At 38.9% G+C, this 27,926-nt stretch overlaps 3 protein-coding genes across 6 annotated transcripts; all 3 read right to left on the reverse strand.

The window, feature by feature from the left end:
- Positions 1-203: 203 nt before the first annotated feature.
- On the reverse strand, positions 204-12,800 carry LOC124141879. Of its 3 annotated transcripts, none has more exons than XM_048400266.1 (5): positions 12,677-12,783; positions 3,007-3,460; positions 2,277-2,441; positions 1,561-1,797; positions 204-1,193 (listed from the first exon to the last, which is right to left on the reverse strand). In XM_048400266.1, the coding sequence occupies exons 2-5, from the start codon at positions 3,451-3,453 to the stop codon at positions 657-659; spliced, it is 1,386 nt and encodes a 461-aa protein (XP_048256223.1). In that variant the 5' UTR covers positions 3,454-3,460; positions 12,677-12,783; the 3' UTR covers positions 204-656. The 3 variants fall into 3 exon arrangements, with proteins under 3 accessions (XP_048256223.1, XP_046366016.2, XP_048256224.1); XM_046510060.2 differs by lacking the exon at positions 12,677-12,783 and adding an exon at positions 4,058-4,399; XM_048400267.1 differs by lacking the exons at positions 204-1,193; positions 1,561-1,797; positions 2,277-2,441; positions 3,007-3,460 and adding exons at positions 9,893-10,832; positions 11,003-11,239; positions 11,368-11,532; positions 11,787-12,240 and having other exon boundaries at positions 12,677-12,800.
- On the reverse strand, positions 9,893-19,739 carry LOC124141899. Its single transcript, XM_046510092.2, has 6 exons — positions 19,492-19,739; positions 18,681-19,137; positions 18,246-18,410; positions 17,894-18,133; positions 17,232-17,778; positions 9,893-10,285 (listed from the first exon to the last, which is right to left on the reverse strand). The coding sequence occupies exons 2-5, from the start codon at positions 19,128-19,130 to the stop codon at positions 17,245-17,247; spliced, it is 1,389 nt and encodes a 462-aa protein (XP_046366048.2). The 5' UTR covers positions 19,131-19,137; positions 19,492-19,739; the 3' UTR covers positions 9,893-10,285; positions 17,232-17,244.
- Positions 15,746-27,544, reverse strand: LOC124141887. 2 transcript variants are annotated; one of them, XM_048400268.1, is made up of 6 exons: positions 27,444-27,544; positions 26,548-27,001; positions 26,172-26,336; positions 25,803-26,039; positions 25,086-25,632; positions 15,746-17,231 (listed from the first exon to the last, which is right to left on the reverse strand). In XM_048400268.1, exons 2-5 carry the CDS (start codon positions 26,992-26,994, stop codon positions 25,099-25,101), a joined length of 1,383 nt encoding a protein of 460 aa, XP_048256225.1. In that variant the 5' UTR covers positions 26,995-27,001; positions 27,444-27,544; the 3' UTR covers positions 15,746-17,231; positions 25,086-25,098. The 2 variants fall into 2 exon arrangements, with proteins under 2 accessions (XP_048256225.1, XP_046366029.2); XM_046510073.2 differs by lacking the exon at positions 15,746-17,231 and having other exon boundaries at positions 24,697-25,632.
- Between the last annotated feature and the right edge of the window lie 382 nt (positions 27,545-27,926).

Raw genomic sequence — 27,926 nt, forward strand, 5'->3', positions numbered from 1 at the left:
TGGAATATTGCTGAGTGCTGAAGACCTATTCTACACCGGATTTTCACGGGTCAGTTGTTTTGTGTTGCTGATCAACATATAGATGTGTTATGTCTGTTGACACAACCTAAAGTTGCTTATGAAATATTTACACACTGTATTCCGGTATTTCTAAGCCAGTGATCAAAGGCAAATACTATATAGTCAAACCACGTTCTTGTTCGACAAAAACAACAATGTTCTTCTGTATATACTTAGTTTACATTTATATACAAACAACACAGGTATGTAGTGCGTAATCCATTGTGAAACAGGCGATGACTATATACAAAACGTATCAGCTTATTTGGGAAGAAAGTCTGAAGTAATGCAGGTCCAAGACATTCATCACATTGGTGCCATCCACGGACATACACGTGTTGCTGACAAACCATGGTCGTTGATTAGGGAGAATCTGGGATTCGAACTCATTATCAGCGAATCATGACAGCTGAGCAAAGCAGCTGTATGGACTAGTGAGTTGGGAGCAGTTCTCTGTTGTAGGTGTGGATGAATTGTGGTGAAAATAAAGTTTCATAGCTTCATAATTCAACCAACTTGAATGTTTCTTGGCACAACAGTTGCAGAGTATATCCGAGGGAGGCCGCTCCCACTGACGCGGAGTGAGATGATAAACGTCACCATTTGTTTGAGGAGATGGTGCAGCCTTGTTTAACAAGATGTCGAGCTCGCGTGCGTGTGTTCCGAAGACGTCTCCAGGCATAGTCGTAAGTGAGTAGTGCTGACTGGACATTTTTCTCGTGACTCTTGACAGTTTTGTATTCCGCCCTTCGCACGAAGACACTACAACCTTGAGACACAACTTTGTTCACCTGGGCTTTTACAATCCTGTGTCCAAGGAGGCGGGTTTCCCAGTTAGCATTGTCCGGAAGATGGCGGCAGAGTGTGTTCAAGACCACGAACCTTCGCCCATTGCGGCTCACCTGAACACCGATTTCATAGAGAGCTGGCTTGCTCTTCATAGAGTTGAAGATTTTCTTGGTTCTGAAGCCAGTTTTAACATCACCCCAGCGTTTCTCCCACCTGTCTGCGTCTGGTTTCGCTGGGAGCCTAGGGGAGATAACTTTGATCCAGGGTGACCAGTCCATATCTTTCAGGGCGAAGTTGTCCTCTGGGATCTCCTCTCTATTCAGCAATGTTTTCTTGCTTGGTGTCTGTGTAGAAAAATGGATGGACAGATTCTTACAATAATAGCATCAACTTGCATGACCAACACCCAGCATGGTAACGCATTATGGTGTGATTTGGACGAGAGTGAGTGAGTGCGTAGAGTTTTACACCTCTGTTACCAGCATTCAACCATTTCATATGACATTTTGTACCCATGTGCCCATGTACCCTTAACTTGGCGTGGTGTGGCAAAGCGTTTAACCACGAGGATACCTTCCTACCCTGGTGTGAATCGACTAATAAGTAGCTATGTAATAACATGATGATTATTTTGTGTACAAAAAAGGGATTTCTGTGAAAACGTATTGACAACAATGTGTAAATATATCCTTTGATTTCTTCATGTCTTACCTTTATCTTTGTAGGCTTTGGTTTCCTGATGGGAGTAGGTTTTGATTTTCTGGTTGTGATTTTTCTTGCAGGTTTTGACAAGACTGGAACGGTATCGACTTTCTTGCCACGAGAGTTTGTCACCTTCTTCGACGTTGAAGTGACGGTTGTTCCATCGCGTAGGGCAGTAAACATTCCTTCCACGTCTTCACTCAGAGAACCGTCAGCACGGCGGGCTCGAACCTCTTTCTCATAGGCCTAAAGTAGTAGATAAATTTGTTTATGTCATTATGCATAATAAGCCTAGAAGCCCATGGAAATTGAACACATTTGTAAGCATATTTACCCTATACCCACATTTACCATGTATACTGAAAGATCAAGCGTGATAACTCCGTAACTGTGCATTTCACAGATGTTCAGTCCTGAGTGGTCCTGAGTGGTCAGTTCAAATTAAATGAAACCATATTGATGCAGGGAAGAGTACAATACGATCTGTTGTTCCTTGCTTCAAAATTGAAGTGTCTTACATGTATTCCTCGTGGTCATGTGTACCATGTTGAGTAACCTACTCGAAACTGAATGACGAGTTGTTTGTCCCGGAAAGATGTAATGGACATCACCAATTCAGGGCGGAAACATAACCCTGTGTTATAGATCGTAGCTTATTCTCTAAATATGAAAGAATGAAAGTACAGGTTGTTTGAACCCTAGCTGTTGGTCAGCTGTTAGCTTACCTCCAACATATCTGCCCCCTGCTCCCTGTAGCAGATGGCCATGAGGAGATCAAACACGTTGGAGAAGTCTTTGAGTTGAAGATAGCGGCCTCCCGACTCCGCTGATATGGTTGTGTAGAATGGTATACCTCCATATCCACACTCAACACCGTAAATCTTGACTCCCTGTGGAAAATACATATAAAAGGTCAACGCTAGAGTGAGTGAGTGAGTTGGGTTTAACGCCGCTTTTAACAGTATTCCAGTTATATCACGGCGTGTCAGCTTAATGTGGGAGGAAAGACCGCAGTGATGCAGGTCTCGGACGTTTACCACTTCGGTGAAACCCACGAGCACGGGTATGGTGCTGACAAACATAGAAATATAATCAGGTAGAACCGGGATTCGAACCCACAATCATAGGTTTCTGGCCTGCGTAAGGGACGCAACTCTGAATATCTGCAAATCGCGGCGCATTAGACGACTGAGCCACCCCTGCGCCCGTAAACGCCAGAGAACAATGAGAATCGATGATCTGCCGAAAAAGATTCCATTTAGCTTAACGGGCATCATAATCGTGAAAATTACCTGAATGGATTAGTGAAAAACAGTGATGACACCAGGTGTTCGCCAAAGGAATGTAAGCTATTGCTGAGTACATATGAAGCGGTTTTTTCCACATGATGTTGTGGTGGAGAGAACAAATGATGTAGCTTTTAGATTATTAAAATCTGTAAGAAAGTCAACTCACCATGTTGGTCAGTGTTTTTAGCTCTTTCCTCCAATCTATCATCAGTTTATTTCCACTGAAGCTTGGTGCGTGTGGTGAATCATCCCCAATAAGGACAATAGCCCGATTTGAACCCGGCGTCCATGACAGTTCCTCCCCAATTTGTCTGAGAACGAGTTCGTAACATTCGCCTCCGTCTCCTCCGCCCCCTGTGCTTCTGACGTTTTTAACGAATTTGCAGAGTTCATTGACGTCAGTGGAAAAGTCGACCCACTTGGTTGCTTCACTTCCATCACAGTAGTCACCGTGTGCGAAGACGGCGATTCTGATGGCGGGGATGTCAGCCTGGAGCCGCTGTATCATGTCCTGGAGTCGACCTCGGACTTCGGCCAAACAGCTGCTCATGGAGCCGGTTGTGTCAAAGGAGAAGACAATCTCCGGAAGTCCACCAGGAGGAAGCAAAGCCATGTTGAATCTGTTGAAATATTCAAAACAACTGAAGACTATGCATACGGGAAGTGTTACTTTTGAAATTGATACAGTTTTATAACCATTAACTCAACTGATTGGTCAATACTTGTTGTCTGGGGACGAAACAGATACCGTTCACCTTCGTACCTTCGATCTCAAAGCATCTGTCTTGTTATTTTGTCATCATCATCATCATTATCATCATCATCATCATCATCATTAAAACATAAAATGCTGCAAAGAGGGTTAGGGTGATCCTGGCATCATAATAATAATAATAATAATAATAATAATAATATATTATACTATATACTGTCTCCGAGCCGACCAGTCCTCGTATTAGCCCCTGAATGCCGAGCGCCAGCAAGTACCATCTTTAAACGTCTTTTGATATGACGCGGTCGGGGATCGAACCCCGGACCTCCCGCTCTCCTGGCGGACCCTCTACCACAACACCACGGAGGCGGCCATTAATCATAAGGACACATCCTAACAAGGTATGGTAACAGCACAATACATCTCGAATTGGTTTTATAAAATTTAAGTTTTCCTTGAAAATAAATTTTAATTATGTTGGTCGTAAGTTGTATATTAGTGTTACCTGTTTATAACCAGGCTGTTGTATTAAGTGATGTACTTGGGTAACTCTCTCTCAACCTGTCCTTGCACAGTACAGCTACGTCGATATCAGTAGACTGATCCTAGTCGGCCACTCGGACAGCTTTTATACTGGCTGGGAGGCGACGATATCACATGACGCGGATTTGTGTCGGTAGCAAGTTTAGACATGCCTTGTGACTGTTTTAGACCTGATCGATGATTTCGTAAACTAGATCAAAAACATGTTCCCAAACTCAAACCGCTCACTCTCTCTCGAACACATCCTTTACTTCCATATTCCCTACACTGTCTGAACAACACTTGTTGGTTGTGTGTGATAGGAACTAGTAGTGTGCGGAGTTGGCAAATAGTTCATGACGTCACTGCTTCGCGGAATATCTAGCAATAGCGCTTGGAGGTGGCTGATTACCCAATGCTCAATCAGCAGTTTTACAGCCGACAGCGGTAATGTTGTTGGGTCGATGGCAATGTGGACACTCTGTGTATATTATTCCGAATTTTTGTATTATTGTATTATTCCAACTCAGTAGTGGATTTGGGTAAAATAGATCCTGCTACTAGCACACAATGACATGTCATTACTGAGATTAAATATTTCTGAATAGTCAGGTCGTCATGTTTTATTGCTTACAAATTAATGTTAAGTGTATGGGTATCAGTGAGTTTACTACGAGTTTAATATGGTTTTTAATAGTTTAAGATTGATTGGATGATATTGTGAAAGTTTTATATGTTTGTTAAATTGCAAAAAGCGATCAAGTTTTTTAAATATATAGTCTTTTTGTGACTTATGCTGAATATGACCAGACCACAGTTTGTATAAAGTTTGTGACATTTGGTGTGAAACTGGGGTTGGTGTGTTAGCTTCCTGTACTCAGAAAAAGAGCTGGCTAAGCAAGCCAAACTTTGTGATTTTATTGCAGCTTCATGGCCAGACTGAGAACACGTATACACGTCATGGCTGATGAATGCCTCGTTATTCAAAAACATATAAACCGTTACTACAGAAATCTATGAAAATAGATATAAAAAAATTGGTTGTGTTTAACCTAATCACACCTGACCTTTCGTTCGAGTTAACAAGGACCAAGACATTATCCCCTTCAGGTCGGTCACTGTTATTTGCACCTCTCGCCAGGTCTACTTCACTGGAATAAAGGGGGCACGGGTGGCCCAGTCGTCTAAGGCGCCGCGATTCGCTGTGCAGAGTTGCGTCCCTTAGGCACGCCAGAAACCTATGATTGTGGGTTCGAATCCCGGTTCGCCCCGATTATGTTTCTAGGTTTGTCAGCACGATACCCGTGCTCGTGGGTTTCACCGAAGTGGTAAACGTCTGAGACCTGCATCACTTAGGGCTTTCCTCCCACATTAAGCTGATACGCCGAGATATGACTGGAATAATGTTAAAAGCGGCGTCAAACCCAACTCACTCACTCATTGGAATAAACCGTTACAGTAAGGCATTACAGCGAGATGGATAATAACGTAACACGTAGGCTCGAGGTGAGGTGAGGTGAGATGGGGTGAGGTGAAGTGAGGTGAGGTGAGGTGGGGTTTAACGTCTGCTTGTACTAGCCAGGACTAATACCGGTTTCATAGTGCTAGCTCACTCATATACCATGCCGCTGTTTGACATGAATACCCCACTCAGACACAGTATACTGACTCCGAGCCGACCAGTCCTTGTTTTAGCCCCTTAATGCCGAGCGCCAGACAGGGCGCCGACCAGTTTAAAATCACCTTAATGCCGAGCGCGAGGTAGGGTAACAACATGTGCCGTCTTTTAACGTACTTAGTATTTGGTATGACGCGGCCGGGTATCAAGTCATCGACCTTACGCTCTCCGGGCAGACTGTTTATCCACTAGACCACGGAGGCGGTCACGAGGCAAGCGACGCAATGTGTTAAACACGAACTGTCGCGAATGTGATGATGGAGATATGTTTTGTGAATTTGTTTGTTTGTTATTTAACGCCGCACTCACCAATATTTCAGCTATATGACGGCCGTCTGTAAATAGACGAGTCTGGACCAGACAAGTCAGTGATTGACATCATGAGCATCGATCCACGCAATTGGGATACGATAACATGCATGAACCAAGTCAGCGATCCTGACCACCCGGTCCCGTTGGTCACCTCTTACGACAAGCATAGTCTATAAAACGCGAACGCAAGAGAATAACCAGTCTAGAATATCAGTCGAAACAGATTCCTGTTTGCGTAAAATGCAAAATAGCCATGAACATTATATGAAATGGAACGTATATATGTATTACCTTGTTGCAAGCTAGACTGCATCCAATGGGATTCAGAGTCGAGTCGTTACCCAGTATATCATTTGTAGCAACGCCGTTAGGAAATAGGGTTCGATTGCTTTGTTATTCTCAGACCACAGTGAATATTGCTGATACAGAATAGACACAGAAACAACTACACAAAGCGTTAGACAAAGGGATAAGAGACGAATTAACCCACAATAAGTTCGTACTGCTTCTTGCTTCATACTGCATCAAACTTCGTACTGCTTCATGCTTCGTTCTGCTTCATGCTCCGTTCTGCTTCATGCTCCGTACTGCTTCTTGCTTGGTACTGCTTTATGCTTCGTGCTGCCTGATGCTTCGTACAGTTTCGCGCTTCGTTCTGCTTCATGCTTCGTACATCCTCGTATTTCGTTCTGCTTCGTGCTTCGTGTTGCTCCATGCTTCGTACTGCTTCGTGCTTCTTGCTTTGTACTGCATCTTGCTTTGTACTGCTTCATGTTTCGTACTGCTTCTTGCTTCATACTGCTTAATGGTTCGCACTGCTTCATGCTTCGTAATTCTATGCGCTTCGTGTTGCTTCATACGTGATACTTCTTCGTGCGTCTCGCTGTTTTGTGCCTCATACTGCTTCATGCTTCTTGCTTCGTACTGCTTCATGCTCGTACTACTTCGTGCTTCGTACTGCTTCATGCTTCTTGCTTCGTATTGCATCGAGCTTCGTACTGCCTCTTTGTTGGTTAAGCTTCATGCTTCGTGCTTATGCTTTATCTTTCGTACTGCTTCGAGCTTCGTACTGTTTCATGCTTTGTACTGCTTCATGCTTCGTACTGCTTAATGATTCATACTGCTTCATGCTTCGTATTGTTTCGAGCTGCTGCGTTCTTCGTAATACTTCGTACTTCGTAGCTTGTTGCTATTGTGCTTGACTAGATAAAATTCCATACAAAGAGAGATTTATTGCTGGGTCCATCAAATATACCACCAACTACTTTTCGCAAAGATAAACCATAGGTCTAAATACCATCATGGAATGACTTTCTACATATTCACAGACAGTATTTGAAACAGGAGGAATTAAAACCATGTGGATTCTCAAAATCTCAAATTAATTACTTGAATCTCACAAAAGAACCAAGTTCAATAATGTCAAAACATTTGACTTTGTACACAACTATCCGTATGACAAACATAAAAGTTTAATTCTATTGGGTATTTTGCACTGAACTAAGTGACCATAGATATATCTCCAAAGGTTCAGGAAATTGTCAAAAATTATAGCAATTGACATTAAAGTTTCCTGAGAAAACAATATGTGAAAACTGCGCTTTCTCTCAGATGACATCCATGTGAAGTGCGGGATTAGGACATTCGGGCAAGAAGTGGGCATCCCCATAGGCACCAATTGTGATCCCCTTCTTGCTCGTCTGTTTCTTCATACTTACGCTTCAGATTTTCGTCTCCGATTGTCAAATTTAAACAAGGCAATCCACCAAGAAGTTCAATTTCAGCCTCGGGTTTGTCTATGATCTGATGATATCTCTCAATAATTCTCATATAGCTAATTCCCTTCCACTGATTTACCCACCTGAGTGAGAACCTAAAGAGGAGTGTGAAGCCGCCTCATTTATTTCATATTTAGTGAGTGAGTGAGTGAGTGAATATGGTTTTACGCCGCTTTTAGCAATATTCCAGCAATATCACGGCGGGGGACACCAGAAATGGGCTTCACACATTGTACCCATGTCGGGAATCGAACCCGGGTCTTCGGCGTGACGAGCGAACGCTTTAACCACTAGGCTACCCGACCGCCCCTATTTCATATTTAGAGTGAGAAAAATTCTGCAAAAGACCGTATGATAAGAGGGATGATTTCAACTTTCAAATAGTCAACTTTCCCTTTATGTCGAAAAATATTCCAGTAGCTCTAGCCTTTGGTGTCCACATTTCGCGAAATTTTAGGTATAATCGAGCGTGTTCCTTCCAAGAAATATTCATAGAACGTCATACAACTCTTGCTTAAATTCAAACATTCAAAACCTTAGTAAAGCTTTCAAAAGATTTTATGGTAGACATGTGGAGGGCACGTCCAAATTTGACGAATCAGTGATGTCCGATGCAGTCCGATGCAGTTCTCTATTTTAAATTGTACGATATGTTCCCGTGACTTGCCTTTACATGTGTTTGAGACGGGTGTCACCTGCGAAGCAGGACATACTCAATATTTCGCGAACACCTGGTATCCTCAACATTTGAAACAGACTCATAAACACATGGTTATGATATTGCTGGATTCATCAGTGGACTTTGCTTTTAGTGGACATTTTCTTAACATGATTATGAAAAAATGGTTTTATTTATGTACGATTCTCCCCACACGTGCGTCGAAGGCTCAATTTCAGTGGCGCAGTGAAGTGTAGAGAGTTTAAACAATATGTGCCATACTTACTTTACGGATTCGCTACATCGTGCAAATTAAGTTATAACATTAATATATATAACGACCATTGTTACCCGATAGTCTAATTACATTGCTTGTACTATATAAGATTAAATTATTTCACATACGAACATCCATTAAATGCATATTATTAATCTTTATGTTTTGCAGCTGATTATGGTACTTTTTATAAGGTATTAACATTTTTATGGTTCTTTTACTGCGCATCTTCTCAATGTGGAGTAAAGTCCAGTGTACTACTGTTCGTTTACATAACTGTTTTATTCAATTCTCATTACTATGATAGTTTAAATTTATATGACCTGCGAATAACGATAAATGCACCCACCGCGCTAATTTTTGTGTCATCATGATTGTTTTCGTTTTCTTGTTATGTTACAACGGGTCAGCCTAATGTGGGAGTTAGTGGACTCTTACCATTTGGTCAATCATGAAGCAAACAAGCATGGGGTCGGTGCTGAGAGACCAAGGGTCATAATCAGGACGAATCTTGAATCCATATAAACGAGCAGAAGATCATGACGTACTGGTACCCAGTGTGAACATTAAACAGAACAGAATCAATGACTTCCTTAACATCTTGCGACCGAACATCACCGCACCTTTAAGCTACAGGTGTTGTTACTTATTGATGTCATTGTTGTCCTTGCTTTTTTTCAACGAAATATCGTATTGATATTGTGGTTGTGTTAATATTCGTTGTGTTGTCTTTACTAAAATTGTGTATTCATGGGGAAACTGAGAGGATGTATGTCCACAGTACAACACAATTACGTGATATGTGTTTCTTTCAAAATGAATGTATGTTCGATGCAATAATGTTATTAATGTAACATTTGATTATTTGTGTGTCTATCCACATATGCTGAAAACAATCTTTAGCGAATGTCTTTACTCAGACGAGGGTGCGTGTGGTTGTGATATGAGTGAATGTTGCCTCGGGAATAAGTCAAGGTGCCTTTAATGATATTGAAACGAAACAAGACAACCAATAGTCTTAGTTGCGTGAACCGTGTCATGTCTTGGGGGTACGACGACATACTCCTGTAAGAATACATTGTCAATGAAAATAAACCACACGCAAGTCTTAGTAGTGTGTTTTATTCATTTTATTCTAATATTGCACATGTAACAAAGTGGGACAATAGCAATGAATGAGTTTCATAGACACCATAATATCAACAATTAAATATGCACAACGTTTCACAAAGCAGACCAATAACGTTAATCAGTCTCAATCATTCGGTAAAACACATTTTACAGTCACATAACAGTAATGACACATCATGCCCTCTCATTCGCACTAGGGATCTGGCAAGTGGCATAATATGAGATTCGATCTCGATGTTTTCGATTTGATCTCGAGTCAAATACTCATGATCACTTATAACACGGTAGTTTACAGTAAGTCCTTTGAAATATGACATCTTAATAAAAACGCCCATATCTCACTATATATTAGCATATATCACAGAATGTGTGTCAATGTTCAGCAACATTCTATACTTTGTCTGATGAAATTGTGCTGCGTTGTTTGAACACATGTCGAGCAGTAGATCGTGAACTCCTCAGACGCCTCCAAGCGTAGTCATAGGACTTTATCATGGAGGCTGTTTTGACGTGGTATGATGCTCTTCTGTACACCACCCTCCGCACATAGACACTGCAGTCCTGAGACACAACGTTGTTCACCTGAGCTCTGACAAGTTTGTTTCCAAGAAGCCGTGTTTCCCAATTAACATTATTGGGAATATAGTGGCAGAACTTACTGAATACCACACACCTTCGTCCGTACCGGATGGACTGAACACCGATCTCATAGAAAGCTGGCTTATTGTTCTCAGACTTGAAGATTGTCTTCTTTCTGAATCCAGGGTTGGCACCCCGTCTTTTCTCCCATTGTGCATCCTGTTTGAGTGGGACGTCAGGGGAGATAACTTTGACCCACGGTGACCAGTCCATGTTTCTCAAGCTGAAGTTGTTCTCAAAGACTTCCTCTCTTCTCAGAAGAGGTGTCACAAACTTTGTAGGTTTCTGGAATAATACATTATATATAATGAATCTATGAAGATATGGTCATACCTTTAAAGTTCCAAAAGGGTATACCTTTAATCGATAAATGCGATCGTTATCAGCAGTATGAGAAAGAAATGAACAACTGTGTATGTCATTATTACTTGGAAAGAAACGTATCTGAAATATACCTTCAGTGATTTAGTTCCTGGTCTCCTGGTGGATTTAGGTTTGGCCTTTCGAACTGCTGTGATTGATGTGGTTTTCTTTAAGGTGGGGATCTTCACATCTTTCTTACTGCAACCGGTTGTGGTCTTCTTTGGCGATGAAAGTGAGGCTACTCCATCACGTAGTGAGGTAAACATTCCTTCCATGTCTTTGCTGAGGGCACCTTCACCACAACGAGTTCGAACTTCTTTCTCGTACACCTGAAATGACATATACAAATGTCAAAACAGGAATACACGGAAAACATATTCGGTAAGGAAAGTAAACTAAATATATTATGAGAAAAGTATATATGTTTATAAACAATATAATCGAAGAGCAAACTTACATCAAACATATCTGCCCCGTTCTCCCTGTAGCAGATGGCCATGAGGAAGTCGAAGACATTGGAAAAGCTGTCGAGTTGAAGATGGCGTCCCCCTGTCTCCTGTGACATTCTCTTGTAGAATTCCATGCTGCCACATCCGCGCTCTACCCCATATATCTTCACTCCCTGGAAACGAATGGGATGTTTCAATGTATTTGCTGTACATTTGACTTATGTTAGCATGATGCAATTCTGAATGAACTCGATTTGTATTATCCCCAGCTGACAATCAAACTCAAAATGCAATTCGACATTGTATTGAGAATTTGAATGTCTTGAAAAATAGCATTTCTTAGTGATGTTAAGAATTGAATGTCTTGAAAAATAGCATTTCTTAGTGATGTTAAGAATTTAATTTGGCTAAAGTAAAATTAGCTCACCATTTTATTGAGAGTTTGAATCTCCTCCCTCCAGTCTATCTTGAGTTTGTTGTCGGGGTAGTCTGGTTCATGGGGGTTGGCGTCCCCGATCATGACGAGGGCACGATTGGATCCGGGTGTCCATGACAACTCCTCCCCAACTTGTCTGAGAACGAGTTCGTAACATTCGTCCGAGTCTCCGCCTCCAGTGCTGCTGACGTTGTTTACAAAGTCACATAGTTCCTTAACGTCTGTGGAAAAGTCGATCCACTTTGTGATGTAGTTGTGTTTGTCACAATAGTCCCCGTGTGCGAAGACGGCAATTCTGATGGCGGGGATGTCAGCCTGGAGCCGCTGTATCATGTCCTGGAGTCGACCTCTGACTTCAACGAGACAGCTGCTCATGGAGCCGGTTGTGTCAAAGGAGAAGACATTCTCCGGAAGTCCACCAGGAGGAAGCAAAGCCATGTTGAATCTGTTGAAATATTCAGAACAATTGAGTGTACATGTATACAAGAAGTTTTACTTTTGAAATTGATACAGCTTTATACCCATTAATTCTGGCAGTGTAAATACTTATAAAAATGTTTTAAAAATCCAAGTTTTTGTTCATTTTAGTTTTAATGTTTATATTCTCAAGTAAAACAATATATTTCAATTTTTAACAAAGTCAATTCAGAAACAAGAATGTTGGTTTCTTTAAAATATTTGCAAAGGTTATTTCCGTAAGTATGCTATAATTTATTTTTATAGATATAGAAAAATGTTTTCACGTTATAAATACATATGATTTAATAATTTACGCTTTTCTTATAAAATAGATATAGATGTGTAAGTTATTTGGAGACGATTTCCTCGCTTTCAGACCAGTACTATATACACCATCACTGTTAATATGTTCCTCAAGTTACCTGTTTTGAAATGGTGACAGTAGTTATATAGTTCTTGTGCTATATTTCCACGCTGCTGTCAAACGTAGTTTATATCTATTCAAGTCTTTCAACTGTAGTGTGTGTCACTAGACTGATCTTACTCAGCAGCCAGCTCGCTTTTATACTGGCTGAGAGGCGATCAATGGGAGCTCGCTGAGACTTGTCGTGGTTGGCATGTTAAGACCTGTTCCGTGGTTGTGTTTAGAAGAGCAGGCGATGTTCATGTCTATGCGTTTCAATATATGCTTCTGTTTGTAAAGTAACAAAATCAACTGATTAATCATTTGAAGATACATGTAATCGGGGAATTATTAAGCACCTTGGACTTTCGGAAATGTGCCCTCTTTGAAATGTCTCATATTCTGAATCGACACGTGAAACATACGTGCAGAAACAGATGAACATACTCTCTCAAACACATTATTTATATCAATGCTCCTTACACTGTCTGTCGGAAGATATTTTGGTTGGAGACGGTTTATAGCTGCAATGTACAGAGTTTGTATATTGTAGATGACGTCACTGCTTCGCGGAATGCTTTACTCACACAGCAAACTATCGATAATATTCTCAGTAATAAAACACATGAATCTTGTAGATGTTTCTGTGGCATAACTATTGTCGTTAATTGATCGTGTGTATGTACTACACTGGAAAACATCATCCCTTCCAGTTGATTATCCTATGATTGTGTAAACCATCATGAGGTGTGAATATACATTGTTGTGTTCCATTTGGAGAATACTTTGTCGTGTCAAACTTTCCCTGTGAAGCGTTGCTGTGTTGTAATTTCAATAATATATGTCGGCCCTAAATGAAAAACTCTATTTTATATGTATCACAACAATGAACACTTTCTCTGAGATAATTTCGTACTATAAGGCGTTTTAATTACTTTGTGCGCGGATTCGCAGGCGATTTTTAACACATGTAAAAAACACCATGATGTTTGTATCTTTGACAGTGTTTGTCAATGTATTTCAGGAATAGAAACAGTTGTTTTCATAATCAATATAGGACGCGAAGTATCTCTTTGTAAAATGAAGAGACACATTTAATTTTCTTTCTATTTCACGAGATAATAATACTTTTCAGAAAGCTCTATTTCCTTACATGTAAAATATATTTACTTTTATTTCCACTCCCGAGAATACGTTTTAAAAATATATCAATAAACCAAGTTATTCAAAATAACAACATTGACCAGTTTTCATGACATATATTAATAATACTCCTGCGACCAGATTTGAAGTATCAGCTGTATTACCGTGGCCAGTTTCCTTGATATTTACACCTGGAAAAGAATTTAAGCAATACATGTTTCATGTTTACATATATCCTGAACTGCCGTTAATCTTTAGGAAATATCTACACATAACATTGATTTCATTTTGATGAAAGTTGAAGAAACGCCGATGTCTGCTATGAAGTTAGTTCAAGAGAATGCCATATCGTAAGATACAAGGAAGTTGATGAAGCAAATGAAAGGGTAGTCAAATTCCACGGAACAGTTACAAAACATGTTATTAGATTATCGATTTCAGTTTCTGTATTTCAGTATGGGCTTGTCGCTGTGTAATCAATGAAGGGGTTGCGTAAGAACATTAATACCGGATGCGATTTTGAAACAAGCAGTGTTTTCCATGATATATGTCGGAAACAAAATAAATTTTGCTCAGTTTCATAACATTAATCTAAGCATGAACACTTTCTGGTCTTTTAAAAGTTATAAAACGTATGATATATAATATGTTGATATACATCTTCCGACATGGAAATGTGGTGATTGTACATTCAGGAAATGCGTTCACGACTTGAGGAACATATCTCTCAAACACGTTATTTACCTTCGTTTCTCCTCACACGCGAGTCTAGGACTCGGTTTCATTGAGCAGCGCAGTGTAGTGAAGCGAGTTTAGGAAGAATGTGTGACGTATTTACTTCGCGGATTGTTATGCTCAGTCATCAGTTCTACTGTTAATACAACACCATTACACACTGATTTAATTTGGTAGTGTCTGTGAATTTATTTTAGTAACAGAAACAGTTGTTTTCATAATCAATATAGGATGCGAAGTAACTTTTTGTAAAATGAAGAGACACGTTAAATTTTCTTTATATTTCACGAGACGGCAGATGATAATACTTTTCAGAAAACTCTTTTTCCTTACATGTAAAATATACTTACTTTTATTTCCACTCCCGAGAATACGTTTTAAAATATATCAATAAACCAAGTTATTAAAAATAACATTTACTTCGCGGATTGTTATGCTCAGTCAGCAGTTCTACTGTCAGTGCAACAATGATTACACACCGATTTAATTTTCAAACTCAATATATTAGATGCAGAAAACAGGAAAAGCAAATCACAGCAAATTTTGACTGAATCATGCGTGCAAAATGTGCGATAAATTACATTGTACAAATTGCGATGAAACATGAATATATTTTAAGGTATGTAAATTACGAACAAACATAAGATGCAATTTGGTCCTTTTATTTATGTCATAACGTTATTTTTTAACCTAATGCATGTATTCGGGTATTTATATTTGCAAGGTTATAAAACTGCGCATTATCTCAAGGTGGGAGGACAGCCCAATGCATTTCAGTTCGTGGATGTTAACATAAGTGTTTCATTATAAGCGAGTTACAATGAAGGAATACGTAATGCCTGTCATTTTAGGAGGTATAAAGTATTAACTGAATGCTAATTGGAAGGAAATACATGTCTAAGCCAACAAACGATGTATGTATATATGCGTTGATGTGTACACATATGCATGGCGTTGTAACATCCCTGTGTTACATTGTCGAGAATATAAGGCGGCTCATCAAAAACATATCCTGTTTTGACGAGTTTCTTCAACATAAATTAGCAATACCACAAAAGAGATATAGTAATGCTGTAAGGCTTCTATTATTACTTTGTTTACTTATTCGACGACCAAACATTTTCTTCTGCGTAACTTATTTTAGAAATAAAAAACCCTTAAGGATGATGAATAAAACAAGAACTAACAATCACCATTTCTTTTCATTTTTTCTTTATTTCATCACGAGGACAATAACTTCCTGAAAACACTTAAATTATGATTTAGTATTTTAATTTTATTTCAACCACTGATCCTACGTTTTAAAAAACAACAACCTTAACCTAGTGACTCAAAATAACTGCAAAACGTGGTCTAGTTTTCATGAAATAAATGTTATTAGCAGTACTATAGCTACATGCTTCCATATGAAATATCAGTTATTATTATGTATTAAGTGTTGAAAAACTGTTTACTCCCAAATACAAATCGATATTTCTGTTGAGTGACACATAACGCTTTATGCTGGAACTACTTTAAGTCTTCCTGAATGACAATCATTACAGATTAATATCATGAAATAAAATACATATTAATAACTAAAACAGTTACATAAGATGCAATTTGGTCCTATTAATTATGTCATACCGTTATTTTTTCACCTAATGCATGTATTCGGGTATTTACATTTGTAATGTTATCAAACTCATCTCAAGGTGGGAGGACAGCCCAATGCATTTCAGTTCATGGATGTTAACATATTAAGTGTTTCAGTATATGCGAGTTACAATATAGGAGTTAAAACTCATATGACATGTGAATATGAATAAATGCAAAGGAGTGCTCATAGCTAGATCTTATTATATATATATGATTTTCATTGTACACCAATTTAATTTCCAAACTCAATACATTAGATGCAGAGAACAGGAATAGCACATCACTGCAAATTTTGACTAAATAATGCATGCAAAATGTGCAGTAAATACATTGTACACAATTGAGATGAAACATGAATACATTCTATATTCTTTTGACTATGTAAGTGAAATATCATGCTGGAAAGCGTAACAACAAGAACGGCTGTTCGTTTTGTTCCTTACGATGTCTTTACTCAAAGAGATATGGAAGTCGGGGCTGGATTTGGGGGGTTGTGATATGAGTGAATGTTGCTATATGTCCATGCCAGGGCGCATTAAATGAAACTGAATCGAGACAACGGATAGTTGAGGTCTTCAGTGTGAAACAAACGCCACGTTTCGGGGGCAGGAGGACGCACTCTTGTAAGTACACATTTTCAAAGAAAATAAAGTTTATGCAAGTCTTATTAGTTTGTTTTATTCATTCTTATTCTGATATTGCACATGTTAAAATGAAGTATAGACTGTAGGTCAATGAATGATATGAATTTATATCAGCGTAATATGAACAATCAAATATATACAGCGTTTCACATAACAGGAAAATAACGTTCATCTGTCCATCATTCGGTAGAACACACACATTCTCATTCACGCACTTTAATGACACATCATGCCCTCTCATTTACATAAAATATCTGGCAAGTTGTATGATATGAGATTCGATCTCAATGTTTTCCAAAGTTATATACTTATGAATTTAACCTCTTATGTGTCAGTGTTTTCCAGAATGTCCTTTGATATATGGCATGTTAAGAAAAATGTCCATATCTCCGTATCTGTTAGTATTGCGTCAATGTTCAGAAACATTCTATACTTTGTCTGATGAAATTGTGCTACCTTGTTTGAACACATGTCGAGCAGTAGATCGTGAACTCCTCAGACGTCTCCATGCGTAGTCATAGGACTTTATCATGGAGGCTGTTTTGGCATGGTATGATGCTCTTCTGTACACCACCCTCCGCATATAGACACTGCAGTCCTGAGACACAACGTTGTTCACCTGAGCTCTGACAAGTTTGTTTCCAAGAAGCCGTGTTTCCCAATTAACATTATTGGGAATATAGTGGCAGAACTTACTGAATACCACACACCTTCGTCCGTACCGGATGGACTGAACACCGATCTCATAGAGAGCTGGCTTATTGTTCTCAGACTTGAAGATTGTCTTCTTTCTGAATCCAGGGCTGGCACCCCGTCTTTTCTCCCATTGTGCATCCTGTTTGAGTGGAACGTCAGGGGAGATAACTTTGACCCACGGTGACCAGTCCATGTTTCTCAAGCTGAAGTTGTTCTCAAAGACTTCCTCTCTTCTCAGAACTGGTATCACAAACTTTGTTGATTTCTGGAATAATATAGTGTATTATGAGACTCCTTGACATGATCATAGCCTAACACAATGAAAACAAGAATTAAACACTGTGATCGCGCATTTAAAAACAATTGAGAGAATATTTTACCTTGAACGATTTCTTTCTTGGCTTTCTGATGGATTTAGGTTTGGGCTTTCTGACTCTTTGAATGGATGTTATTTTCTTTAAGGTGGGAACCTTCACATCTTTCTTAGCGGCACTGATTGTAATCGTTGTCTTTGGTGGAGAAGGGGAGACAATTCCATCACGTAGGGATGTAAACATTCCTTCCATGTCTTTGCTGAGGGCACCATCAGCGCAACGGGCTCGAACCTCTTTCTCGTACACCTGATAAGGGCAAATAATCATTGATGAAAGGAGTTTTATAACAACGAATATCACACAATTAAAATGACAGCCGCTCTACGGATTTTAAAGTGGTGCAGTTATTTCAACTTACATGAAGAATCTCTGCCCCCTGTTCCCTGTAGCAGATGGCCATAAGGAAGTCAAAGATGTTTGTAAAGTTTTCCAATTTAAGATGCCGACCTCCTGTCTTGTTGGAAATGGTTTCGTAGAACGTCGTATTGCCCGTGTCGCACTGAACTCCATAGATTTTCACTCCCTGAAATTAATATTAATATATAGAATAAGTGAATGAACATCGTTGTGTCGAATTTACGGTTGTTGTGGCGAAGCAAAAGCAAGGTCCCTGCACCTTTCTTATTCATTCATCATTTTCGTGTTAAAACCCGGATAACTTTACTCGGATACATTTACGTGAGTCCCTTCAATGTTGACTCAAAGGTGTTTGACTGGTGAGTGTCGTGTTCTTATTATTTGATTTATGTCTGAAAATGACCACAACCTGGAAATTAATAGAAATCCAACACACCATTTCATTCAGAGTTTGTGTCTCCTTTCTCCAGTCTATTTTTAGTTTATTGGCTTTGAAGTTTGGTTCGTGGGGCTTGTCGTCCCCGACGACGACGAGAACACGGTTAGATCCTGGTGTCCATGACAACTCCTCCCTAACTTGTCGGAGAACAAGCTCGTAACACTCGCCGTAGTCGTAATCGCCTCCTGTATCTTCAACGTTCATGACGAAGTCGCAGAGCCCTTTGACGTCAGTGGAGAAGTCGATCCATTTTGTGACATATGTGGATTTGGTGCAGTAGTCACCGTGTGCGAAGACGGCGATTCTGACGGCGGGGATGTCAGCCTGGAGCCGCTGTATCATGTCCTGGAGTCGACCTCTGACTTCGGCGAGACAGTCGCACATGGAGCCAGTAGTGTCAAAGGAGAAAACAATCTCCGGAAGTCCACCAGGAGGAAGCAAAGCCATTTTGAACCTGTGGAAAATTAAAACACAACTACATTAATACATACATACATGAAAGTATATTTGTAATATCGATTCAGTTTCATTACTAACCCTTGCAGCGGAAATGCTGAAGTAATTACATTAATTGTCTTGTTCATTTTAAGGTTATCCTAAAAGAAGACATTGAAAGTTTTCCTGTCAAGGTTTATTGAGAAATCACAATCTTGTTGTCTTTTCTAAGTCAAGGTAATTTACATTAGCATACTATAACTATTTGTATTATATTTAGAAAACATGTGTTTACGTTACGTTACGTAAATTTATCAAATAATTGATCTTTTTCTTTAAAAATAGTTATTGTGGAATGTGTTCCACAAGTTACCTTTTTTGAATGATGACAGTAGATATTTAGTTGTTGTTTTTTTATTTCCCCGGTGCTATTAAATGCCTTTTTAGATATACCAACGCCTTCCAACTGCTAGCGAGTGACTTGTGTGTAGACTGATCTTACTCAGCGAGCCGGTCAGCTTTTATAGTGGCTGAGAGGCGATCAACGGTATCTCGCCGAGACTTGTCGTGGTTGGCATGTTTCGACTTGCTCCGTGGTTGTGTTTTGGACATCAGACGATGTTCATGTCTCTGTGTTTCTTGTTCGTATTTCAAGCTAAACTGCTGTTTGAAAACGCGAACTGACTCAAATTATTAATGAGTTAAAGATAAAAGTGTTATCGGAGTTATTGACCATCTTTGATTGATGGCAAATTAGTCTAATTGATCAGGCGATATTCTGAACTGATACATGACACATGCGTTCAGAAACAGTTGAACTGTCTCGCTCAAATACAGTGTTTATGCCAAGCTCCTTACAGTGACTGCAGTTGCTATTTCGCCGTGCACAATGCGTGGAGTTTGTAAAATGAGTGGATGACGTCACTGCTTCGCGGAATAAACGTTTTATGCTCAGTGATAACGGATAGGAATATTTTTTCCCCCTGTAAGATATATATTGTTGTTGATGAATGTTTAGTATGCACGGGAAGGAATACATAATGCCTTCCTATTTTGTCATCTTTAGACTTTATAAAGCATTAACTTGCTAATTGGAAGGAATGCATGTTTGATCCAACAAACAATGTATGTTTTTAAGCGTTGCTGTGTATACATATGCGATGCGTTGAAAAGTTCCTGTGTTACATTTTCGATAATATATGGCGGCTCATTAAAATATATCCTGTTTTGACGAGTTTCTTCCACATAAATTGGCAATACCACAAAAGAGATATAGTAATGCTGTAAGGCTTTTATTTTTACTTTGTGTACTTATTCGACGACCAAACATTTTTCTTCTGCGTAAGTTATTTTAGTAGTAAATAAACCTTAAAGACGGTGACTATAGGAAGAACTAACAATCACCTTTTCTTTGCCTTTTTCTTTATTTCATCATGGGGACAATATCTTCCTGAAAACACTTAAAGTATGATTTAATATTTTAATATTATTTCAACCACTGACCCTACGTTTTCAAAAAAAATCCCTACACCTAGTGACTCAAAATAAGGGTGAAACGTGGTCTAGTTTTCATGAAATAAATGTTATTAGCAGTACTATAGCTACATGCTTCCTTGTGAAATATCAGTTAATATTATTAAGTAAGTGTTGAAAAACTGTTTACTCCCATATACAAATCGATATTTGAGTCGAGTGACATATAACGCTTTATTCTGGAACTACTTCCTCAAAGACAATCATTACAGATGAAAATCATGAAATAAAATACATAACAACTGAAACAGTTTTTTTCGTGTTAAATAAACGTGTTTATCTCATCTGATGACTTGGCAAAATCACCAAGGTGAGATAAGCACGTTATTTGACCAAAACAGACAAATATCTTCTATTAATACATTGGTCAGTTTCCATGATAAACTTGTGTAAAATAACGTTGATCGGCTTCTCGCTGATACATTATTAATACAACTTCTAAGATGCTTCGGTAACAGTCAAAGGCGCCGATTGTACTTAATCCAGCGATTAAATACCCTTTGTGAGTTACGCCATACTTGTCTTACCTTATGACGCTGTTCAAATTACCTTCCCGTATCTAACGTATTCATGGCAACATCGTTCTGTCATAACTGTCAATCAAGATGGCGCAAACACATTAATAATAGATCGGAGAATTTTATTTACCTTGTCGAATAACCAAATATTATTCCCTGGGAAGAAATATGGCAAGATGATGGTTTACCATATCTGACATGGTGCCGGCTTACCCCAAACATATTGAAACCACTGTGTCCGTGCCACAGCAACAACGAAGTTGTGTCCTTGGAATTATGGCTGTTTCTGGACACAGAAATGAAAACTTCTTGAACAGTTTCAAAAACATATGAATACCTGTTGTTCAGTGTAGGGCGTTTAGCAACATACCAACATTCACACAAAACGGACACTGCTGCTCTTCCTCCGCAATATCGTCCCATGGCGGCCGCGACGCAATATCACGCCCAATGCCGTGGATTCACGTCGGTTACGGTACCATATAGTGCAACCAACTCAGTAAGCACTGTATTTCATGGCTTGCAGTTTCCTCTGTACACTGACATCAATCTCATTAAAATCAGATCTTAGTTCTCGCTACCGCTAAACAAAGATCTGAGGACATCCCATTACGGGTCACGTCAGACCGACCTTGCGCGAACTTTGATCGACCAATGGAATGACCAACCAGAAGGCAGCTTTCTCCAGCTTAACGGCACTAATTTCAAATTGGCGACTATGCTTCGAAACATATTTTGACAAATTCTCCATCACAAATTTGAAACCTGAACAAAAGAATATTCTGGAATGGGTAATAGATGGTCGAGATTGTATGGATTCGGTCGTTAAACCCGTAACTATCATTCTGAATACCCTGTGTTGAAATGTTCGAGGTTGCATGATTCCGACTGTTTTCATAACTTTTGTAGTTTTGGGGTAAAATCAACTTGTATCAAGTGTATACTTTCTTTTGTCCGGATGTTTATGATATATAGCTAAATACCGATACCCGAGATTATTCTGTATCAAACATGTTCCTTATGGAAGAATAAACTTGTTATACTTCAACTTCTATTTCAGGAATAGAAAAAAGCTGTTTTAGAAATCAATATAGGAAGCGATGTAAATTTTTGTAAAATCAAGAGCCACATTGCGTATTTTTTCTATTTCACGAGACTGATAATACTTTTCAGAAAGCTCTTATATACAACAATTTTTCCTTACATCTAATATATATTTACTTTTATTTTCAGCAACGAGAATACGTTTTAAAATATATCAATAAACCAAGTTATTTAAAATAACAACATTGATCAGTTTTCATGACATATATAAAGAATACTTTTGTGACCGGATTTGATATGAAGTATCAGCTGTACTACCGTGGCCAGTTTCCTTGATATATACATTTGGAAAATAATTTAAGCATTACCTGTTTTATATTTCCATATATCCTTAACTTACGTTTATCTTTTGGAAATATCTACACATGACATTGATCTTATTTTTTTGAATGTTGAAGAAAACACCGATGCCTGCTATGCAGTTAGCTCACGAATACGCCATATCATAATATGCAAAGAAGCTGATGAAGCAATTGAAAGGGTAGTCAAATAGTTATTTCCACACAACCGTTACAAAACATGTTATTAGATTATCGATTTCAGTTTCTGTATTTCAGTATGGGTCTGTCGCTTTGTAGAAAATAAAGGGGTTGCGTACGAACATTAATACCGGATGCGATTTTGAAACATGGCTCTTCTCTATGGAAATATAGTAAGCAGTGTTTTCCATGATATATGTCAGAAACAATTATTGCCCCGTTTCATAACATTAATCTAAGCATGAAAATTTTCTGGTCTTTTAAAAGTTATAAAACGTATGATTAATAATAATTATGTTGATTATACATCTTCCGACATGGAAAGGTGATTGTTAATTCAGGAAAAGCGTTCACCACTTGTGGAAAATGTCTCTCAAACACGTTGTTTACCTTCGTTTCTCCTCACACGCGAGTCTAGGACTCGGTTTCATTGAGCAGCGCAGTGTAGTGAAGCGAGTTTAGAAAGAATGTGTGACGTATTTACTTCGCGGATTGTTATGCTCAGTCAGCAGTTCTGCTGTCAATGCGACAACATTACACACCGATTTAATTTTCAAACTCAATACATTAGATGCAGAAAACAGAAATAGCAAATCACAGCAAATTTTGACTGAATTATGCGTGCAAAATGTGCGGTAAATACACTGTACAAATTGAGATGTAACATGAATATATTTTAAAGAATGTGAATTACGAACATACATAAGATGCAATTTGGTCCTATTAATTATGTCATCGCGTTATTTTTTCACCTGATGCATGTATTCGGGTATTTACATTTGTAAGGTTATATAACTGCGCATCATCTCAAGGTGGGAGGACAGCCCAATGCATTTCAGTTCGTGGATGTTAACATAAGTTTTTCAAATACATTGTACACAATTGAGATGAAACGTGAATACATTCTATATTCTTTTGACTATGTAAGTTAAAAGTATGTGAATTACGAACATACATAGGATGTATTTTGGTCCTACGGTTATAACGAACACGCTTATAACGAACTGACGGATAAAACGAACTTCTTTTTTGGTCCCGACTATTTGCTGTAGTTATGCTGTATATATGCTTATAACGAACTACGGTTAAAACGAACTAAAATTAGTAGTCCCTTTGAGTTCGTTATAACCGTACTTTACTGTATTTATCATGTCATCACGTTATTTTACACCTAATGCGTGTATTCATGTATTTACATTTGTAAGGTTGTAAAACTGTGCATCATCTCAAGGTGGGAGGACAGCCCAATACATTTCAGATATGCGAGTTACAATATAAGAGTTTAAACTCAAATGACGTGTGAATATGAATAAATTCACGTGAATTTATTCATATTCACACGTCATATATATGATTTTCTGTTTGTTTCTGGTGACTCTACATTCCAGCACGTCAGCTTAATGTGGAAGGTCGTTGACGTTTAGTATTTGGTGAAACACACGAGCATGGTAACGGCACTGACCAGACGATCCTGACAAGGACTTTAAATAATAGCGAAAGAAACAACCTATTTCAATATCCATAAGAAAACTGCTGAATAGTACTTGATCAATAATTTCATGGATCTATATCCTGTAGCCGCACATCACTGCACCTTTGAGCTAGAAATGGAGTAAGGTATTGACAGGCGCTTCCAAGTCCCAATAATGTTGTCAGTGAAATATCAGGCTGGAAATCGTAACAAGAATGGAAGTTCGTTTTGTTCCTTACGATGTCTTTACTCAAAGAGATATGGAAGTCGGGGCCTGATATGGGGGGTTGTGATATGAGTGAATGTTGCTATATGTCCATGTCAGGGCTCATTCAATGTAACTGAATCGAGACAAGGGAAAGTTGAGGTCTTCAGCGTGAAACAAACGCCACGTTTAGATGGTAGGAGGACGCACTCTTGTAAGTACACATTTTCAAAGAAAATAAGATATATGTTAGTCTTATTAGTTTGTTTTATTCATTCTTATTCTGATATTGCACATGTTAAAATGAGGTATAAATTGCAGGCCAATGAATGAGTTTTATATGCATCGTAATATGAACAATATATACAGTGTTTCACATAACAGGAAAATAACGTTCATCAGTCTGTTTCATTCGGTAGAAAACACACATTCTCAGTGACGCACTTTAATGACACATCATGCCCTTTCATTCACATAAAATATCTGGCAAGTTGTATGATATGAGATTCGATCTCGATGTTTTCCAAAGTTATATACTTATTAATTTTGCCTCTCATGTGCCAGTGTTTTCCAGAATGTCCTTTGATATATGGCATGTTAAGAAAAAACGTCCATATCTCCGTATCTGTTAGCATATATCGCAGAATGTGTGTCAATGTTCAGAAACATTCTATACTTTGTCTGATGAAATTGTGCTGCCTTGTTTGAACACATGTCGAGCAGTAGATCGTGATCTCCTCAGACGTCTCCATGCGTAGTCATAGGACTTTATCATGGAGGCTGTTTTGGCATGGTATAATGCTCTTCTATACACCACCCTCCGCACATAGACACTGCAGTCCTGAGACACAACGTTGTTCACCTGAGCTCTGACAATTTTGTTTCCAAGGAGCCGTGTTTCCCAGTTGACATTATCAGGAATGTTGTGGCAGAATTTACTGAATACCACACACCTTCGTCCGTACCGGATGGTCTGAACACCGATCTCATAGAGAGCTGGCTTATTGTTCTCAGACTTGAAGATTGTCTTCTTTCTGAATCCAGGGTTGGCACCCCGTCTTTTCTCCCATTGTGCATCCTGTTTGAGTGGAACGTCAGGGGAGATAACTTTGACCCACGGTGACCAGTCCATGTTTCTCAAGCTGAAGTTGTTCTCAAAGACTTCCTCTCTTCTCAGAAGAGGTGTCACAAACTTTGTAGGTTTCTGGAATAATACATTATATATAATGAGTCTATTTAGATATGGTCATACCTTTAAGGTTCCAAAAGGGTATAGCTTTAATCGATAAATGCGATGGTTATCAGCAGTATGAGAAAGAAATGAACAACTGTGTATGTCATTATTACTTGGAAAGAAACGTATCTGAAATATACCTTCAGTGATTTAGTTCCTGGTCTCCTGATGGATTTAGGCTTGGCCTTTCGAACTGCTGTGATCGATGTAGTTTTCTTTAAGGTGGGGATCTTTACATCTTTCTTACTGCAACCGGTTGTGGTCTTCTTTGGCGATGAAAGGGGGGCTACTCCATCACGAAGTGAGGTAAACATTCCTTCCATGTCTTTGCTGAGGGCACCTTCACCACAACGAGTTCGAACTTCTTTCTCGTACACCTGAAATGACATATACAAATGTCAAAACAGGAATACACGGAAAACATATTCGGTAAGGAAAGTAAACTAAATATAACTTTATTATGAGAAAAGTATATGTTTATGAAGAATATAATCGAAGAGCAAACTTACATCAAACATATCTGCCCCGTGCTCCCTGTAGCAGATGGCCATGAGGAAGTCGAAGACATTGGAAAAGCTGTCGAGTTGAAGATGGCGTCCCCCTGTCTCCTGTGACATTCTCTTGTAGAATTCCATGCTGCCACATCCACGCTCTACCCCATATATCTTCACTCCCTGGAAACGAATGGGATGTTTCAATGTATTTACTGTACATTTGACTTATGTTAGCATGATGCAATCATGAGTGAACTCGATTTGTATCATCCCCCAGCTGACAATCAAACTCAAAATGCAATTCGACATTGTATTGATAATTTGAATGTCTTGAAAAAGAGCATTCTTAGTGATGTTAAGAATTAATCTGGCTAAAGTAAAATTAGCTCACCATTTTATTGAGAGTTTGAATCTCCTCCCTCCAGTCTATCTTGAGTTTGTTGTCGGGGTAGTCTGGTTCATGGGGGTTGGCGTCCCCGATCATGACGAGGGCACGATTGGATCCGGGTGTCCATGACAACTCCTCCCCAACTTGTCTGAGAACGAGTTCGTAACATTCGTCCGAGTCTCCGCCTCCAGTGCTGCTGACGTTGTTTACAAAGTCACATAGTTCCTTAACGTCTGTGGAAAAGTCGATCCACTTTGTGATGTAGTTGTGTTTGTCACAATAGTCCCCGTGTGCGAAGACGGCAATTCTGATGGCGGGTATGTCAGCCTGGAGCCGCTGTATCATGTCCTGGAGTCGACCTCTGACTTCGACGAGACAGCTGCTCATGGAGCCGGTTGTGTCAAAGGAGAAGACTATCTCCGGAAGACCACCAGGAGGAAGCAAAGCCATGTTGAATCTGTTGAAATATTCAAAACAACTGAGTGTACATGTATACAAGAAGTTTTACTTTTGAAATTGATACAGCTTTATAACCATTAACTCTGGCAGTGTAAATACGTATAAAAATGTTTTAAAAAATTCAACTTTTTGTTCATTTTAAACTTAATGTTTATATTCTCAAGTAATAAAAATATATTTCAATTTTAAACAAAGTCAATTCAGAAACAAGAATGTTGGTTTCTTTAAAATATTTGCAAAGGTTATTTCCGTAAGTATGCTGCAATTCATTTTGATAGATATAGAAAAATGTTTTCACGTTATAAATACATATGATTTAATAATTTACGCTTTTCTTATAAAATAGATATAGATGTGTATTTTATTTGGCGACGATTTCCTCGCTGTTTTCAGACCCAGTACTATATACATCATCACTGTTAATATGTTCCTCAAGTTACCTTTTTGAACGGTGACAGTAGTTATATAGATCTTTTGCTATATTTCCACGCTGCTGTCAGACGTAGTTTATATCTATTCAAGTCTTTCAACTGTAGTGTATGTCACTAGACTGTTCTTACTCAGCAGCCAGCTCGCTTTTATACTGGCTGAGAGGCGATCAATGGGAGCTCGCTGAGACTTGTCTTGGTTGGCATGTTTGGACCTGTTCCATGGTTGTGTTTAGACGAGCAGGCGATGTTCATGTCTATGCGTTTCAATACATGCTTCTGTTTGGAAAGAAACAAAATCAACTGATTAATCATTTGAAGATACGTGTAATCGGGGAATTATTAAGAACCTTGGACTTTGGGAAACGTGCTGTTTTTTAATGTCTCATATTCTGAATCGACACGTGAAACATACGTACAGAAACAGATGAACATACTCTCTCAAACACATTATTTATATCAATGCTCCTTACACTGTCTGTCGGAAGATATTTT

The sequence above is a fragment of the Haliotis rufescens genome, unplaced genomic scaffold (genome assembly GCF_023055435.1).
Source record: "Haliotis rufescens isolate VD_foot unplaced genomic scaffold, xgHalRufe1.0.p SCAF_2, whole genome shotgun sequence".
In the NCBI taxonomy this organism is placed as follows: Eukaryota; Metazoa; Mollusca; class Gastropoda; order Lepetellida; family Haliotidae; genus Haliotis; species Haliotis rufescens.